At 43.0% G+C, this 16,635-nt stretch overlaps 1 protein-coding gene across 2 annotated transcripts in view; it reads left to right on the forward strand.

Annotated features, from left to right (window-relative positions):
• CTBS (chitobiase) overlaps positions 1-16,635 on the forward strand; it is a 183,564-nt gene that overhangs the window by 103,923 nt on the left and 63,006 nt on the right. For both annotated transcript variants that reach the window (XM_069641721.1, XM_069641722.1), the window contains exons 3-5: positions 1,729-1,937; positions 3,755-3,926; positions 10,449-10,546. In XM_069641721.1, the coding sequence (XP_069497822.1) occupies positions 1,729-1,937; positions 3,755-3,926; positions 10,449-10,546 (479 nt within the window). The remainder of the gene's footprint in view (positions 1-1,728; positions 1,938-3,754; positions 3,927-10,448; positions 10,547-16,635) is intronic.

A 16,635-nucleotide genomic window follows, 5' to 3' on the forward strand; every position in this document is an offset into this window, starting at 1 on the left:
TATGACCGTTAGGTCGCAACCAGAGTCTGCCATCTCTTCTTTAAGATTGCTATCTACCTTCATGATACAGTGTGGGTTGGTTCTTCTTTGGATTCCTGTATCTAGGTCCAATATGGTGCTCTTGCTTCCGCCATCTGAGATGTTCCATTGTTCAATGTCCATGGTGGCCATCCTGCCCTTTGTCCTCTGCGACAGACTTTTGCGAAATCACCAATGTGTCCGCACACTGCGCATTCTCTATTTTTGACAAAACAGACCTTGTCACTGGCTAGGTGCCTGTTGCAGCCAGAACTGTGTTACTGGGCAGATGGCTATATATGTGTCACTCTGGCTTATGGGTTTTTGCGCCCTTTGTGCGCTCATGGTTCTGTTCTGCATATGCTCAGGAGCAGTGGCTCAGATGAAACGTGTATTTTGGATATTGAGCAGGGATCTGGTCAATCTCTTCTTCTCAGAGATATTTCTTCTGGGGACCTGGCTATTTGTGCAGCCAGCCCTAGAGATAAAAGCGTGTATGTGCCACTTTTACTCTCTAAAAATAGGCAAAAACTCACAAAAATAAAAATAGGGAGTAAAAAAGGACATTGTGCAGCTGTTTTCATCCACACACAGCTGCATCAATGTTTTGGACCAGTAGTGCACTTACTATCACAAGATTTATCTTCTATTATTACTGCCTGATACAAAGATGTCAATGTAGCTCTAATGTGCATTAATGAAGTATTTATTACGAACACATTTAGGTTCTATAGTTAAAACATTTGTACTCGCTTATAAAATACTCCCACTTTGAATGTGACCATTTTGTACTCCCTAAAAAATTTATTTTACTCCCAACTTTAAAATATAGGGAATAAAATACTCCCACTTCAAAATCTTATCTGGCGCACTGTGTACAGCCGTGTCTAACGAACCATTCTCTTAAATGTAATTTTCCTACGTTGTCTCATCATGCACATGAACTAACCGCATGTCCCTCTTGACATCTTTTCTTCTGTCGGAGAAGTTGCAATACATTAACATCTGTGAGTTTGATCTCATAGATTTATGCATCTGTGTGATGACTAGTCTCCTAAGTAGAATCTAATTCTATGCTGGAACTGGGTACAGGAACTATAACTACAAAACATGTTCCTACCTTATTCTCAAGACAAACATATACAAAATAAAAAAATACAATATACATATAGGATAAACCTTTAAGAAATAAATCCTGATGGGCAGAGCCATTACTGGGTCAGGTAATGCCCCTGAGCCGAGTTAGTCTCCCCGCGAGGGCCTTCACGTTAGAGCCGGGGCATTACTAGACTCGGTAATACCCCAGCTGGAGAGCTTTATTGAGAACCAGCATCTTTGCTTTTTCTCAACTTGAAAAAAACTACAATCAAAATGGCCGCCATGCACAAGGGATAAGGGAACTACTTTTGTCTTCCTGGCCCTGGCGGGGATAAGGCAAGTGTCCGGTAAGTGTGGTGGGAGTAGCACAGGGTGCATTTATCTTCGTCCCGCCGCAGAAGATGGCAGCCTCTCGATTTTGAGGATTCTCAGAGCGGGGTTTTGACATGTGGTAAAGCCCCCATTCCGAGCCTCCTCATTTTCTCGCACGCCACATTTCTCGTTTAGTTTTTAAGCCTTCGAGTATGTCAATGGTTTTTAAGACTGCAGTGCTAGGATCTTTGCATGAAAACCACTGATCTGAGATGTGACTGAAGTTATTTTCTTGTTTAGGTGATGTCTTGCTGACTGATGTGATCGATCCTACGAAGAGAACTTCATGGATAGCCCAACAGCTGGATCTGGCTAAAAAGCAGTATATGGATGGCATTAATATTGACATTGAACAATCCGTCAATGCGTCCTCTCCCGAGTACTATGCTCTAACTGCTCTCGTCCAAGAAACTACAGAAGTCTTTCACAGAGAAATTGAGGGATCACAGGTGTGATAAAACAATGCGTTTGTTGTTCAGTATTGGATTTGCACTTTGTGTTGTACATATTTGTGTGCCATAAAATACTTGCTGAAGCAGTATTTGACCTCTCAGTTAAGCTGGGGTTATTTCAAGATCTTTATTAATATTCAACCGCATGCAACGAGACAACCATCTACCCCTGACCTCAACTCCTAGTGCTAGCTTCACCGTCTTAAACTTTAGCCCCCTCCAAACGTCTGTTGCTTCTGCAGACTCTACACTATCCCATCAGCATCCTACCCCATGTATTTTATTTACTACTGAAGAGGCAACTGGCACATACTGACACACCACGCATGCCTAAAGTGGAAGGTTGCAAACCCTGACCATCCCGAGGGGATAAACCTATGCTCATCTGGTGTCCCTGAAGGTGCAAAACCCACCCACGCTGTGGATAAAGGCCACAGTGTCAAACCACACAAGTCGTTATCTGGCAGATCATCAGCTGTTCCACCTTGAATGCCTTGCATGAAGTAATTTGAACCGTTTTGGGAACTCTTGCTGGGATTATCAAATCATTGAAGTTTTTATGGCTTTGTTCATGATAATTCTACGGTGAGGTGACGGGTGCCAATGTATTTGCGAAAAACTTTGCAGGAAGGAATTGGACTTTTGTGTGTTTGTTGGAAGTGGACACAATTTGTAAACTAACTCTGATTCTAGAGGAATCCCATTGTGGCAGGCCTTAAGACGTTTTAAGGCCAAGCAGATATTTTGCCAAATTTAACTTCTTCTCACCCGACTTGTTCTGGTGTTCAGTCATTGAAAAACGATTATAGGACGTCTAATTTCAGAAAGGAGCTCCATTGGCTTACCCCTTGAAGCAGGTATTATGTTTAAGACAGCTTCCACCTCTTCCAAAGCAGCCACTAGGAAATCGCCACCCTACCTGGCTGAGAAACATGCCTTTTCTTGGGACGAACATACTATGGGCGCACCAGCAGAAGCTATATCGCCAGACTGGAAACCAAGAACTGTCTCTGAAACCAGTTCATCAGCACAGATCAGACTGCCCCCTCCGTCCTACAGGAAGGACTTGCAGACCATGTGTTTTTTAAAGAAGATCTTACCAATTGCTGATCTCTCCATTCAAACCTGCCCCTCACCCACCGGAGATCGCCCCTTCCCCTACTCCATTTTTTGCATCTCTGCAACCTCTGCTATCCTGGCCTACTTGTAACCCTCCGCCCCAAGTGTTTCTCCTCTGTGTAGTGCTCCGTTGCCTACCAGCTAGCTTTGCACATTTTAAATCACATCCATACATAAATACAGACATCCAACAAGTGTGCACTTTGTTTTAAAGTGGCACAGTAGGCCTCCCTCTGTTGCAATAATGTAATTTAGCATGTTCTGCGGTGAGATGAATGTAACTGGGGCATATGTTGTGTGACCGAACTACAATATTCTAACTTTCGAGGACTTGCCAGAGTACTGCCTAAAGGTTACCCACCAGTTGGAAACCTATGAAAAAAAAGGGAACTGTAGAAGAATCGTTCTATAACAAAACCTTAAGAATGTTCTTGTCTTAAAGTGCATGCACTTTTATCAAGCCCTGGGTTGCAAATGTATTGTTTAAACCTTCAGCATGATCAGCCTCTTTAATGCCAAATGTTTGCAGCAAACCTACTATGATCGCCGTAACAATTGACTTGTTTATATTCATGGACAGTTTGTTGATTAGATTTTCTCACTTATTTTTGTACAAATAATGTATACATGAATAACGTTAGAAACATGAACTGCTTTTGTTTCCTGAATTGCTTGGCTTTGCTTTTCTTTCCTAGGTTACCTTTGATGTGGCTTGGTCTCCAAAGTGCATTGACATAAGGTGCTACAACTACAGCGGGATAGCGGATGCCAGCGATTTCCTCTTTGTCATGTCTTATGATGAGCAGTCTCAGATTTGGACGGAATGTGTTGCAGGAGCTAATGCTCCTTACAACCAGACATTAGTTGGTAAGTACCAGGCTACTGAGCATGTCTGGCTGTATTGCTTCTTGCATAGTGCCGAGATTTTGTGTATTAAGAAGCTTGCACCTTGTTTTTATGAAGTGATGAAGATCCCTCTTATGCTTACTGGGCAACCTTTCTTAGAGCCCTGTTTGTAAAGACTGTACGGAAGAAAGGTTTTGATCAAAGACCTTTCAGTTCATGAACGCATTCTACACAGTGAAAAAGGCAGATGCGTCTTGTATGGTAATCTGGGCCCCGAAATGTTTATAGGCATGAAGCCCAAAAGGCACAGTAACTAACAAGTATTATGACAATACATTCTGCTGTGGGGCAGGAAGTGACCATGGTCACAAACTGCCACTCATGTGTCTTTGTTCTAGGAGCATCTTGGCAGGTGGATTACATATTGCGACCCACGAAGCTATCTCAAATCTCAGCCCCCTAGCATTGCTGGTAAAGAGCAACATTTTCAGTCTGTAGGGGGAGCTATGTCGCCCAGTGCGGTTAAAGATGCAGCATCTGACTTGTCTGGTGGTGCTCTAAAAGGTACCCAAGGGTAGGGTATATTGGAGGTGTTGGGGATCCTGCTTTTCCCTGCATCTCATTTCAAACTGTTCAAAGCTACCAATACAATGGTATGTAGTAATAAAATTGCGGCAAAAATGTTGCCTTTACCAAAAATCTCTGCAAAAATGCTGTGGTTTGACCCGGTAAAGGTGTACCCCATTATATCATTTAAGGGGTGCGGGGGTGCCCCCCTCTCCCCTTAGATGGTATAATGGGTCTGGGGATTGCGGGGGTGTCCCCCACATCCTTTACATGGATTTCAGCGGCAAAACCACTGCCTTTTTTGCTGCGATTTTAACACATGGAACCCAATACAACCTACTGTCCCTGGGAATTCTGTCATTCTGGGCTGCTAGAAAGTGACACGACGACCGCAACACCAACTTTCTACTGTAAATGTTCTTTGTGATGCTCCATTTTCAAATACCTCAATTAGTCAATTACAGAGAATATAAATCAAATTCAACAGGCATCAAGTGAACCTTAGGATGTCTTGAACTAAAAAGTCCCAGAGTATAGAGGAATTTGATCAATATTTATTTTATGTTACAGAACACTTGATGCTTAATTATCCTTAAATCGCTTGCTTAAATGCATGTCTGCAGGGTGGTTTAATCCAGGAGGCCTCGTGCTTGGGCAATACTTACTAATGAGCAACCATCAGAGGGCTGCATGGCTCCACAGGGAAGGCATTGCATGTGGCTGAATCCTCTGCAGTCCTACTGGCCTTTCTGTGCTCATTACCCACCAGCCATGGAGTCATCTTATGGTAAAGTGACTGACCGTCATTTGTACTTGTTGAAGCAAAATCAATGGATGAAATGCTGCATTGCAAACCCGTAGCGCGTGCCGGACTCTGCTGCAGCTCTGTAGGACTTTTAGATGTAGATGTCTGCTAAGAACTCTCTGTTAATGTTACAAACCCAAATTGTGCTCCTTTTACCAACATCCGAATGATTAAAAGTATAGACATGCCTAGCCTGTAATCTATTATGAATGTCTTTTATAAAATCTTTTAATTACTTCAATTAGTCACTAATGCCTTCATTGGCAGGCCATTCGGGCTGAAAACAGTCCACAGCCAGGTTAATGTGCCCAGGTTTACCAGGTATTACCCAAATTGACCTTTTACAATTGACATTTTGCACAATTGACCTATTTATAGTGGTCCTAATTGACCTTCTGCACAATTGACCTTTATATTATTTTAGTTATTTTATATATGTATTGGGTTGGTTTTAGATTATAAATTATATAAGAGGATTGGATAGGGGGGTTGCTGGGGTTTTTGGATTGGGTGGGGGGCTGCGGGGTGTTGCCCCCCCCACAAATATTTCATAATTGACCTTCTAAATTAGGTCAATTCTCCCGAGGACAATTCTCCTGAGGTCAATTGTGAAAAGGTCAATTAGTATACAACAACCGTTTAGCAAGGGATATCAACATGGAGGGCAATCTGTTGCCACCCAGTGTGGCCTGTCTATTTAGGGCTACCCTTCGCACCCCAGGGTAAAGACCATTTTGCTAAAGCATTTATTGTGAGAGAAAATAGGGTCTGCTCATACTTTGTGACCTGTTTTTCCTCACAATAAAACCATTTGGTGGTCACAATGGAAATGACAGCTGAGGACTAGAGGAGCTGTTACTGTTCCATTTCGGTAGCTGCTTTAAGAGGCAGATGCTGTCAATGGAGAGGCAGCTGGTCAAGTTAAGTGTTTTTATCATTGCATTCACTGCAGATATTGAAGAAGCTGGTTGGAGGCAGGTGGGGAGTGGGGGAATGCCGGGAGCAGCCAGCAGCTTGTTCGGAATGCAGGCTTATATAGTAAGGCAAAGTTGAATCCTACCAGATTAGCTGCTCATGCCTCCTCGGTTGCTGTCAACTTCAGAAGGATGAAAGGTTGAGACACTATTCTTTGATTCAAACCTCCAACTTGTGTTTACGTACAGATGAGTGCACTAGGGGCCTTAACCTATTCAGTTCTCGTACTACACCCTTTAATGGGATCAGTTTTCCGGATAATATTCAGAAGTTCACAAAACTCCGTCCCAGGCACGTATGCATCCTCACCTCACCTTCTTTTCCACTTTTCACTTTTCTCTGCTTCTCTCCTTTTCTGCAGCTTGTTGTTTTTCAGTGTCCTTTCCTAGGAATCAACTACAAACCAGCTTGAACCTCCCCCAAACTCCAAAACTTTTGTGTGGTTCGGGTTTCCGCGAAAAAAAACCTAAACCACCCTAACATTTGTGGCAGCCAACAAAACACTTCTTAAAAGGTGTGCACAGCCGTAGGTGCGATTATGGAACTCGAACACCATGTCACTGCGACTAATCTCTCTGTGACAGCTTTTTCTGCCTGTGATGTTGTCGATCAGTAATGAACACAAAAATCACTTGTTTTCAACTACTCCTCGAATAATCTATTGTTGAATCCTAAGCTTAACACTCCATTTTCAAAGTCAGTTCTAAGGTACAACATTTGAATTTGTTAATGTGAAATGTGGCTGCTAAATTATAAAGCAATGTTCTATTTCCATCGAATTAATTGCACTAAGGTAATCTGGGCGTATGGCTGAAGGGGGCTGAGACCCACCAACCTAATCACGAAGTTCTGTAACAGAATGTAAAATGCATATCACATTTCAAAGAATGTAGTTAGCGTAACAAGCTAATCACTGTAATTTTGCAAAACGTAAATTGATGTGTTATCAAAATTGGGTTTCTCAATTTCTTTCATTGTTTTGACTCGGTAGCCTGCAGTCAAAACAATGAAAGAAATTGAGAAGCCCAATTTTTTACAACCCTATTATGATGAAGTTCCGTACTGGCCATACATTGTAAAAAAAACGGGGAGGAAATGGGGAAAGGTATGCCTTATAAGGATATTTATGGAAGAAGACGACCACCACATATATTATTAAGTTATAGTCTCAATGAGGACAATTGGAACCCCTTCTGTCTAATGGTACTCTCAACCAGCATGAATTAAATGTTTGTTTGTTTTTATTATTTGTAATGCGCAAGCGTACCCGAGGGTATCAGGGCGCAGCTTTTACAAGAATATGCGAAGCTTGGATACAGTAGTCATAGAATATACAGAGAGACATGAAGGTACACCGATATTATATACATGTCAACAAAGAATTACATAGATATTCTATACATATTGACAAGTGAGCGCACGAGGTTACTGTGTGTGCGGATAGCACGAGAAGGGGATAGCCTGGCGCTTGAGTATCTTTGGCGGCCTACGTTTTCAGCCATGAAACTACCTTGGATCGGAAGTTGTGGTAAGGCAGGTCTGCTCTGAGATTAGGCGGTAAGGAGTTTCACAGTTTGGCTGCTTTTGCTGGGAAGCTGTTACTCCCTATGGTGGCACCTTTAAAGTTAGGGACAGAAAGGCAATCTTTGTATGCAGTTCTGGTGGTTCTCAGGGAGGGTTGTCGGTGGAATCTATTTATCAGGTAGGTAGGGGCAGCATTAGTAAGGGATTTGTGAGTGAGCGATGCGGTTTTTGAGAATTTTGTCGTTGATAGATAGCCAGTTGTTCTGTTGACTAAATCCTGAGATATTCTCTCTTCTGTTGATGCCCAAAGCCGCTCTGTGGGCATTATTCTGGAGAGTTTGTAGTTTACTTGTGGTAGCCTTGGATGATCCCAGATAGAGGGCGTTACAATAGTCTAGGCGGGACAGTATAAGGGCTCTAGCGAGGGTAAGGCAGCTAGTGTCAGACAGAAATGGTTTAGCTGTGCGGATTAATTTACACGTATATGCCGTGGAGGAGGCCAGGGAGCTCACCTGTCTTCTGAAAAAGAAATTGGAGTCCAGGTAAAAGCCCAGAGTTTTGACCTCTTGTCCCACCTTGATGTTGTTGCCATCGATCGTGAAGGAGTTGTAGGCAGGGCCAAGTTTCTTTAAGGTGGATGTAGTGCCTAGGATGATGAGTTTAGTTTTATCATCATTCAGGCATAGTCCATGTATGGCCATCCATGCCTGGATGATGATGTAAACCCTATTTAGCAAGGCCAAATCCTTTCCATAATCTCCAGAAAGTGGAAGGAGGATCTGGGTATCATCTGCATAGTTGGTGTAGGTGATACCGAGATGATCCAAATCATCCAAAAGGGGCTTGGTAAATATGTTGTATAGTGTGGGGGAAACACAGGAGCCTTGCGGGGCGCCACAGGTGATGGGTATGGGGTCTGCCGCCGCAGTAGGTGAGAAGACCCTCATGGTTCTACCGTTGCGAAAAGAGGTAATCCAGGTTGAAAGCTTCAGACAGATCGAGGAGGAGGAGTAGGGCAACTTGGCCGTTGTCTCTGAGCGTATCGATCTGGGCTTTCAAGTCGATGAGGGCTGTTTCGGTACCATGTTGAGGGCCGAACCCTGATTGTCTTGAGCCTAATAGATGGTGTTCTTCCAAATATTTCTGTATTTGTACATAGGTGACCTTGTCGAGGATTTTTTGTAGGAAGGGAACCGTCGTTATAGGTCTGTAGTTAGTGGGCATGGCTGGGTCAAGTGTGGGTTTTTTTAATAGTGGAAGTACCCAGGATTGTTTCAAATTGCTGGGGATGGATCCAGTGGTGAAGGAGGCGTTCAGCAGTTTTGTGATGAAGGGGGAGATGTCACGGGCGGCATCTTTAATGAGCTGTGCCGGGCACAGGTCTCCCTGACAGTTGGAAGGTTTCAGAGACCGGATGATTTTTTCTACTTCGAGAATCGTAACTTTAGAGAAGTTAAAGCAAGGGAGATCTGTGAGCGTGCGGGTGTCTGGTGTTTTTGAGGGAAGAGTGTCGTTGAGGGACACTTTTTTACGGGAGATTTTACTTTGGAGGGTCGCGATTTTGTTGGCTAGGGTGCTTTGGATTTCTGAACACCAGTTTTTGTCTTTAGTACAGGTGTCCGGAGGTACTATGGGGGTTTCAACTTTTTTAAGGATGGAGAATAGTTCCTTCATGTTTGATTTCGCTTGGGATATGGGAGAGTCAAAGGAGGTTTGTTTAGCCAGGTAGATTTCTTTTTTGTAGAGTGTGGCTAGTTTGGAGAGTTTGAGTTTATTCGCAGCTGAAGGGGATTTTTGTCCAAGTGGCCTCACAGTTCCTTTTTTGCTTCCTTAAATTTTTAAGGAATGGAGTGTACCATTTGTTTAGGTGCGTCTTCGGTTTACTTGGTCTCAGTTTGAGGGTGGCAATTGGGTCCAGCGAAGTGGCCATGATCTTGTTATATTCTTCGTTCGGGATGAATCTTTCAGCTGTCATAGTCTTCTTATTTCTTGTGAGGGTGGGCGGGGCCTTGATAATGGGTGGGGCTGGGGGTGGGGTTCTGTCAGTAGAGAGCAGGAACGAGACCAGGTGGTGGTCGGTCCAGGCTAGTGGTGAGATATTTGTAATGTTTGCTAGACAGTTGTAATCGGCCACCCAGTCGAGTGTTCTGCCTTTGGAATGTGTAGGTGCCATACTTCTTTGCGCGAAACCTAGTTCCGATAGAGTGTTGACTATGGTGCTGGCAGAATGGTCTTCAGGATCATGTTGAAGTCACCCAGGTTGAGGACTTGGGTAGAACTGGTAAGGTTACTGGAGTGGATAGTATTAATATCTTCATCAAAGGTGCCAATGGGGCCTGGCGGGCGGTAGATCAAGTGGATGTTGAGAGTTTGGGTGTTGGTAAGGGGGATTTTGGCTGATCGTGTTTCGCATGATGGGACGTTGGTGGGTGTTGCTAGTCTCATGGTAAGACTGCATTTGTGGATAATGGCAATAAATATGTTGACGATAGCCATGACGGAGACACATGATTAGCTGAGAAGCATTTTAGTTTTTAGGTAAATGCCATTGTATGCCCTTATGATTCACTGTATGTCAGAGTTTGTACATCTCCCTATCTCACCTTTACATTAAACCTTATATGAATATTGTTGGCTTTGTGTAATGGCATTTTTCTTTTTAATTGAACTAGCTTATGAGGACTATCTTCGTTTGAATATTGATCCTAAGAAGCTTGTAATGGGTGTTCCCTGGTACGGTTATGATTATATTTGCCTGAATTTGTCAAAGGTAGGTTAAATATTTATTGCATCAATGTCGAAATGTGTTGCATACGAGAACGTTCAATTATTTAAATTTCTTTTCTAAAATATAAAGGGAAGTGTGCCTTACGTAAAACTTTCATTTTCTGAAAACATATATTGTAGATTATGCAATATTGAAGGTGATAGCTGTTTGCATCTTGTGTATTATATTTAAATTTATAAATCTACATATATCTCTGTGAATGCTTTCATTAACATAGGTCAGCGTAACTGTACAATCCTGGTGTAATTGTTTAGTTTTACTTAAATCATTATATGTGATTATATTTAAAATGCAGTATAGAATTAACATAATATAGCTGAGAAAAAAATGGATTCTGCCAACTTGAAGTGGTATCATTAGCATGTACACAATGATACGGTAGATTTAAGATTGTGTGGTCTTGCACAAAAGTATTTCAGAAGTGACAACTTAGTTGGTACTTTGGCAAACGGGAAAACATGGTCTTCTCCTGCAAGTTGTCAGTTTTTTTTTTCTAGTGGAAGAAGGTGACCCATACATCCTGTCAGCGCGCTCGGAAGCTTTTAACTGCAAAGTGCAATTTCCTACTGAGGACATTGGGCTTTTTATTGCAGTTTGGCTCCTCGCCAACATTTCTTTACAATCCGTGCCGTATTGCCTACACTAAGAGATATAATGTGTGTGAACAACAGAATTGTATGCTACCTATGGAAAATACTGATTTGCAGCATATACAATGGCTTTGGTCTGGTTCCTGTACAAACTTCCATTACTCCATGTGGTGTGTTTCAAGAACTTCCCATCTTGTTATGTGAGGGGGTGGGGGTGGGCGTGCCACTAGGGACTTGGTTAGGTTGGCCACTATCCCATGTGCCTCCTAGAGTGGGGAGGAGGAGTGGGATCCCGCAGGCATATCACTCCAACCATGGTACAGTCTTACACCCACTGAGGGTTTACAGACCCCTGCTTCAAAATCCCTTGCTGCACAGAACCCGGATCAAGACTCTTGTCTAGTATGGCTTTCCTGACCAAAGGCACTACAGTGCATATTATGAGACCTGTTTTCCATGTTAGAACGGCCAGAAATATCAATGTAGCCCCTCCTAAGTGTACCGGCATAGCCTAAAGTAATGAACACGCAATCCAATAAGAACTTCCCAAGCTCGCCAGCCGCCAGCAGGGGTGTGGAGCACTGCAGTTGCCGCAGGTGGGGGGAAATGACAGCTGAAGATGCGTATCATCCTTCCTCTCATGTGTTCTACTGCACAAGCTGATACCGAACAGGAGAACTTTAAACATGGCAGTGCTGCTTCAGACTGTGTTTATAGACACGGAGAGGACAAGCGAGTGAACTCTCACAATTAGCCAATAGAAAGCAAATCCAAATCAGGGATTCGAATATGTTAGCCACAGCACAGTTAAATCACTGAAACCTGAAGACAAATTCACAATGGCCCCGGTCAATCAAAAGTGTCAGTGCAAGTGCCGTAAAAAAGGGGGAAAGTGAAGAGGAAGAAGCGAATCGTGGATGAAAGACGATGCATTCTCCAGTAGTCCCTGAATACGTGGGGACTATGCTACCAAGGAGAAGATGGCATTTGGCTAGGCCAACTTGCATCAGATACTGTACACAGGATTCACTCAAGCCCTTCAACCCTGAGGACTTGATTGGAGAAGGGTGGACCCTAGTGGATGGTCCTCGACCAAGGAGAGGGAACCTTAAGGGGCGGTCCTTCCTGATTCGTCTGTGTAAGCAGGGTGAAACAACATTGGCTGCATGAAAAGCACCCTGAAAGAAGGGTCAGAGGGTGTGCCGATTGAAGTTCATGCTGAGAAACCCAAGATGTGGGAGAGACCTGCTAATACTGAAGAAATCCAAGGTCACAGACAGGATATCGCTTTTATTTTCCGACTGACTTTTTTTCAATGTATTTTCGACGGCAGAATGACTTTGAAAAAAACTCATCAAAATATATGGGGGGAGGGTAATAACGGGTGGGGAGGGGTTTGGGTTAGGGGCCAAACAATTGAGAAAGAGGGGCTTGGGAGGGAAACCCCTCAAAATAAAACTAAATAGTAAATATAGTTTTCAAAGTTATTTCAACGTCGGAAAGTACTTGGCAAAAAAGGCAGTCGGAAAATTAACATAGAACCCACAGCAAGTACTATTGCGATGAGGCCTGAGAGAAACCTTTTGGGACTGTTGGAAAGTTGAAGCTGTGAGAGGGACCTTTTGGGACTGTGAAACATCCAAGTTCTAAGAGGGATCCAATGGGAAAGCTGAGTGTACCAGAGGCTTCGAGAGCGGATAGGAATAGGAACCTGCACAAGGGACCATAGAACCTGAAACCTGGAAAATACCTTTAGAGAACTGGGAGAAGCAGGAAGACTAGAAGAGCCCAGACTGTGAGTAAACCCCAGATGGGCCTTCCCAGTAGGAACAGCGTTTTGTTTTGCTTTATTAACGTAGGATTGGACATTTTTAGGATAGAATTGAACTAATTTTGTGTCAAAACTTTGCAACATTTTGTGTTTGTATCTTGGGGTTGGCTGGAGGCGAAGAACTTAGTAATATTAGGTCAGACGACTCTCTGTTGGCCTCATCCTTTCAACATTAATTTATAGAACGTTTCTTGCTTGTAAGATTGATGATGACAAGAGTGGATTATTTCTTATAGCAAAGAAATTGTAGAGGAGTTTACGGGTTAGTTAACGTTCTTTAATTTGATTGATCACTTAATAGAAGGGAAGCAGGTAGAGAGTAAAACAAAGTTATTTGTGTTAAAGTGCATGTGTTCTTTCATAGTCCAATGCCAGGGGAAGTACGCCCAATGCAGTGAAAACAATAGGAGAAACCAAAGCATGTAAATATCCTCCTCATGCATCCAGGCCAAACCATGCATCTGTTCAGCCTCCCCCTTTCTATTTCCTTTGTTTGTAAGTGGGAATCATGTCAAGGAATTTAATAAACAACTGCACATCTACATTATTGTTTTTTTGCAGCTATGCAGGAGTGCGGTCACTTCTCGCTTTGCCACACGTCATAGAATTAATATTTACCATAATGGCTCTAAATTAGGAGTATAGAATCTCCATTGTGTCTATGGGTGAAGGCAGGTTGCATGTGTATGACTGGTTTGGCAGTCTTGTAAGTCAACTGAGGAAGAGTGCTGCCTTGAAACCATCATGGATTAGGTTTGTGCATCTTAGCTAGGCAATTGCTCATCATTTCAGGTTCCATGTCTGGTTACATTACTTGTCATTGACATTTGTAATGTCAGAAGATATGCGTGGTGTGGCCTTTCTGTCAAGCAATTCTAGGCATCTCTGAGCTACCGCCTACACCTTTCTTTTTTCTCCTGTGTTAGTGTGGTTTCCAGACGAAAAGAGAAACTGCTGATTATAAATAACCATTGCATGGCCTGAGAACAGCTGGAAGAAAGGCAATGAGAACTGCAGCTGCAGCACGGATGATTGCCTCCGCCGTCTCTCTTGATCACATCCAAATGAGCGTTCCAAGCGAGTTGCCCACATTCACTCCAAAAACATGACTATTGAAAATCTCGTGAAAAGTAATCCTGCTAATTTCACCTTATTACTGCATGCAGAAGGGCATATATGAAAAAGTGGCTCCTTGAATATTCTGCATATAATTCTGCCTGATTCAATATATCATTATCTAAGTGCCAACGTAGAACGTGTCGCAGCTTAAGAGCAACTATCCTACAGCATCTCTCAGGATTGGTTCTCCTGATTTCTTTATTTTTTTCTTAATTAATCTTGGATGTACTTCACTCCGAGCTACATGATAGTCCAATGCAGGTACCGTTTTTTCGGGTTGTTTGAAAATGTACATCCTGCTCAACAATTTAAATTCTCAAGAGTGGTAACTGACCACTTAAACATTTTATTATGTTTTTATTCTTGTCTGCATGCAGCCTTGCCAAGATTTTCATCTCACACATTTCGGCTCGGTTTGTTGTTGGGCAGTTAACTCCTCTGTAAGAGTGTTTATTCTCTGAATGATTTGTACTGATTTTCTTTTATTCTAGTCCTGTTTTCTTGGATTTATTTCTCTGCCGAGTGCTTATTGTATTCCTTATTTATTTGAAGTTGTTCCCTTTGGAAAAGCTTTCTATTTGGGCATGAACCACCAACAGACAAGTTACTTTTAAAAGGCATAGCTCTCCATATGTGTCGATTATCCGTGCCTGTTTTGGTGGGCATTTTGGGCTGACCCTCATCTAGGTGCTTCCCCGATCTACCATTGATGGAAGGTTAAGAGAAATGATGAAAGGATAGAAATCCTCCTTCCTTAATTGGACCAATCCCCAACCCAAAGATCTGTGGCACGGAGAGCTAGGTAAGCCCCGTGAGGTGTATTTAAGGTGAAGGAGGGTCTGCATCAGATCCCTTCTGCATCCTGCTTGATGCACTCCAATGCGGAATTTGTGGCCCATTGGCGGTTGATGCAAACCTGCTGCTCTGCTGTGGTAGCAAAGTCCTGTGTGCAGCCCTTTCTGGTAGTAGACATCCAGCAGAGTGCATTTGACAGACATTCATCACTCTGTGCAGGTGGCAGGGGACTGCTGCCAAGAAATCCAGGTCACCTGCATGAAGCAGCTGTTTGGCTCATCAAAAAGGTGAATGGGGCTTAGAGAGGCTCAAAAAGACTTTGATGGGGAATACTGCACAGCTTCTTGATTTGTGTTGATCAATGACATGGGGAGGAGGAATAAGGCGTTGCCTGACATTCTGTCATGAGTTCTTTAGTAGCTGAAATTCAAGGGGAACCAATGTTTTTAACAATTTAGTAGTGGTGGCCCCCCTAAATTCTCAGATGGAAGTGTTTAAGGCCATCATTGAATGCGCTGCACAAGGTTGCAGTTGAACTGGAGTGTCCTATCCCCTCTGTTGTTTAGACTTGCCGTACTGAACTTTGGTCTCTGTTTCCTTAATTGTGGTCCTAAAGATAAAAACTCTCTGGGCTGCCCAGTGGCCTTCCGTCCCTCAGTGTGGAGTGTGAGTGCACACAAAGATCCCACCATGCTAAAACTGACAAATGCACACCCGGGACCCAAGTGCAGAAGGTTGCTGAGTTGAGAGCTGTGGCCTCTCAGCCCATCTATTTCACTAATGGACTCCAACACAAGGAATTCATGGTGGCAATGTTGGGCTTACACACATCCCTGGAAATAAAATTGGTGGTGTAAGGACAGACATGCCTTTCGTGCATCAGCATCTTAGGATTTTTGTGGGTAGGGTACATTAAGCGAAAAAATATATATCTGCCATGAGCAATAAAGTGGTGACCCTTCACCAACAGGTGACAGACCTTCACGCTCAATGCAGTTTACTGGAGTTGTGTGGCAAGGATGCGGAGGGTCGATCATGTCGTAATGTTGCCAGGATTGTGAACTTTATGCAGGGAAAGCAGGGAGTGGGTGATTAAAACTATGATTCAAATATAGGAGCTGGCTGTCTTTTGCAAGGCTTCAGGATGGAACCAGCACATCATGCTTTGAGGAAAACCTCTGTTAACGATTAAGAGCGTTGAAGATGAGGAACTCGTCCTTCGCCAGTTCATCAGAAAGGTTGTATCCGCCAGGTCATCAGAAAGGTTGTATCCACGGAGACCAGATTACCCTCTTCGATTGCCCTGGTTAGACCAAAAGACATTATTTGAAGCAATAAAGAGAGGGTTACTCTTTTCACAGATTTATTGTATGATTCTATTCCTCAAGAAGTTAAAGGTCATACAAGATGGTGTGTCCTTATTCTTTGCAGAGGCTGTGGCGTGTTTAGAGAAATCTGGCATGGAGAGGGAAAGTGGACACTGTGGACAGGGTCGACCAGGTCCATTCAATGGGCTAGAAATTCCAGGTCCTAGCCCGGGAGTTGGAACTCCATGCACGTTTTATTATTTTTTTCTTATTACGCATGGTGCAGCCAAAGGGCCTTTGTCTCATCAGGATTACAAACATCAATTCATTAAAAAAAATAGCAAGAAGGGTAATAAAAGAAGCAAACAAAATAAACCAGCTCAGCATGTGAAAAAATACAGTAATCAATGTGTTTTTTATGATCTTTAA

This window comes from Ambystoma mexicanum, chromosome 1q (assembly GCF_040938575.1).
Source record: "Ambystoma mexicanum isolate Mex_15411 chromosome 1q, UKY_AmexF1_1, whole genome shotgun sequence".
NCBI classification, from domain to species: Eukaryota; Metazoa; Chordata; class Amphibia; order Caudata; family Ambystomatidae; genus Ambystoma; species Ambystoma mexicanum.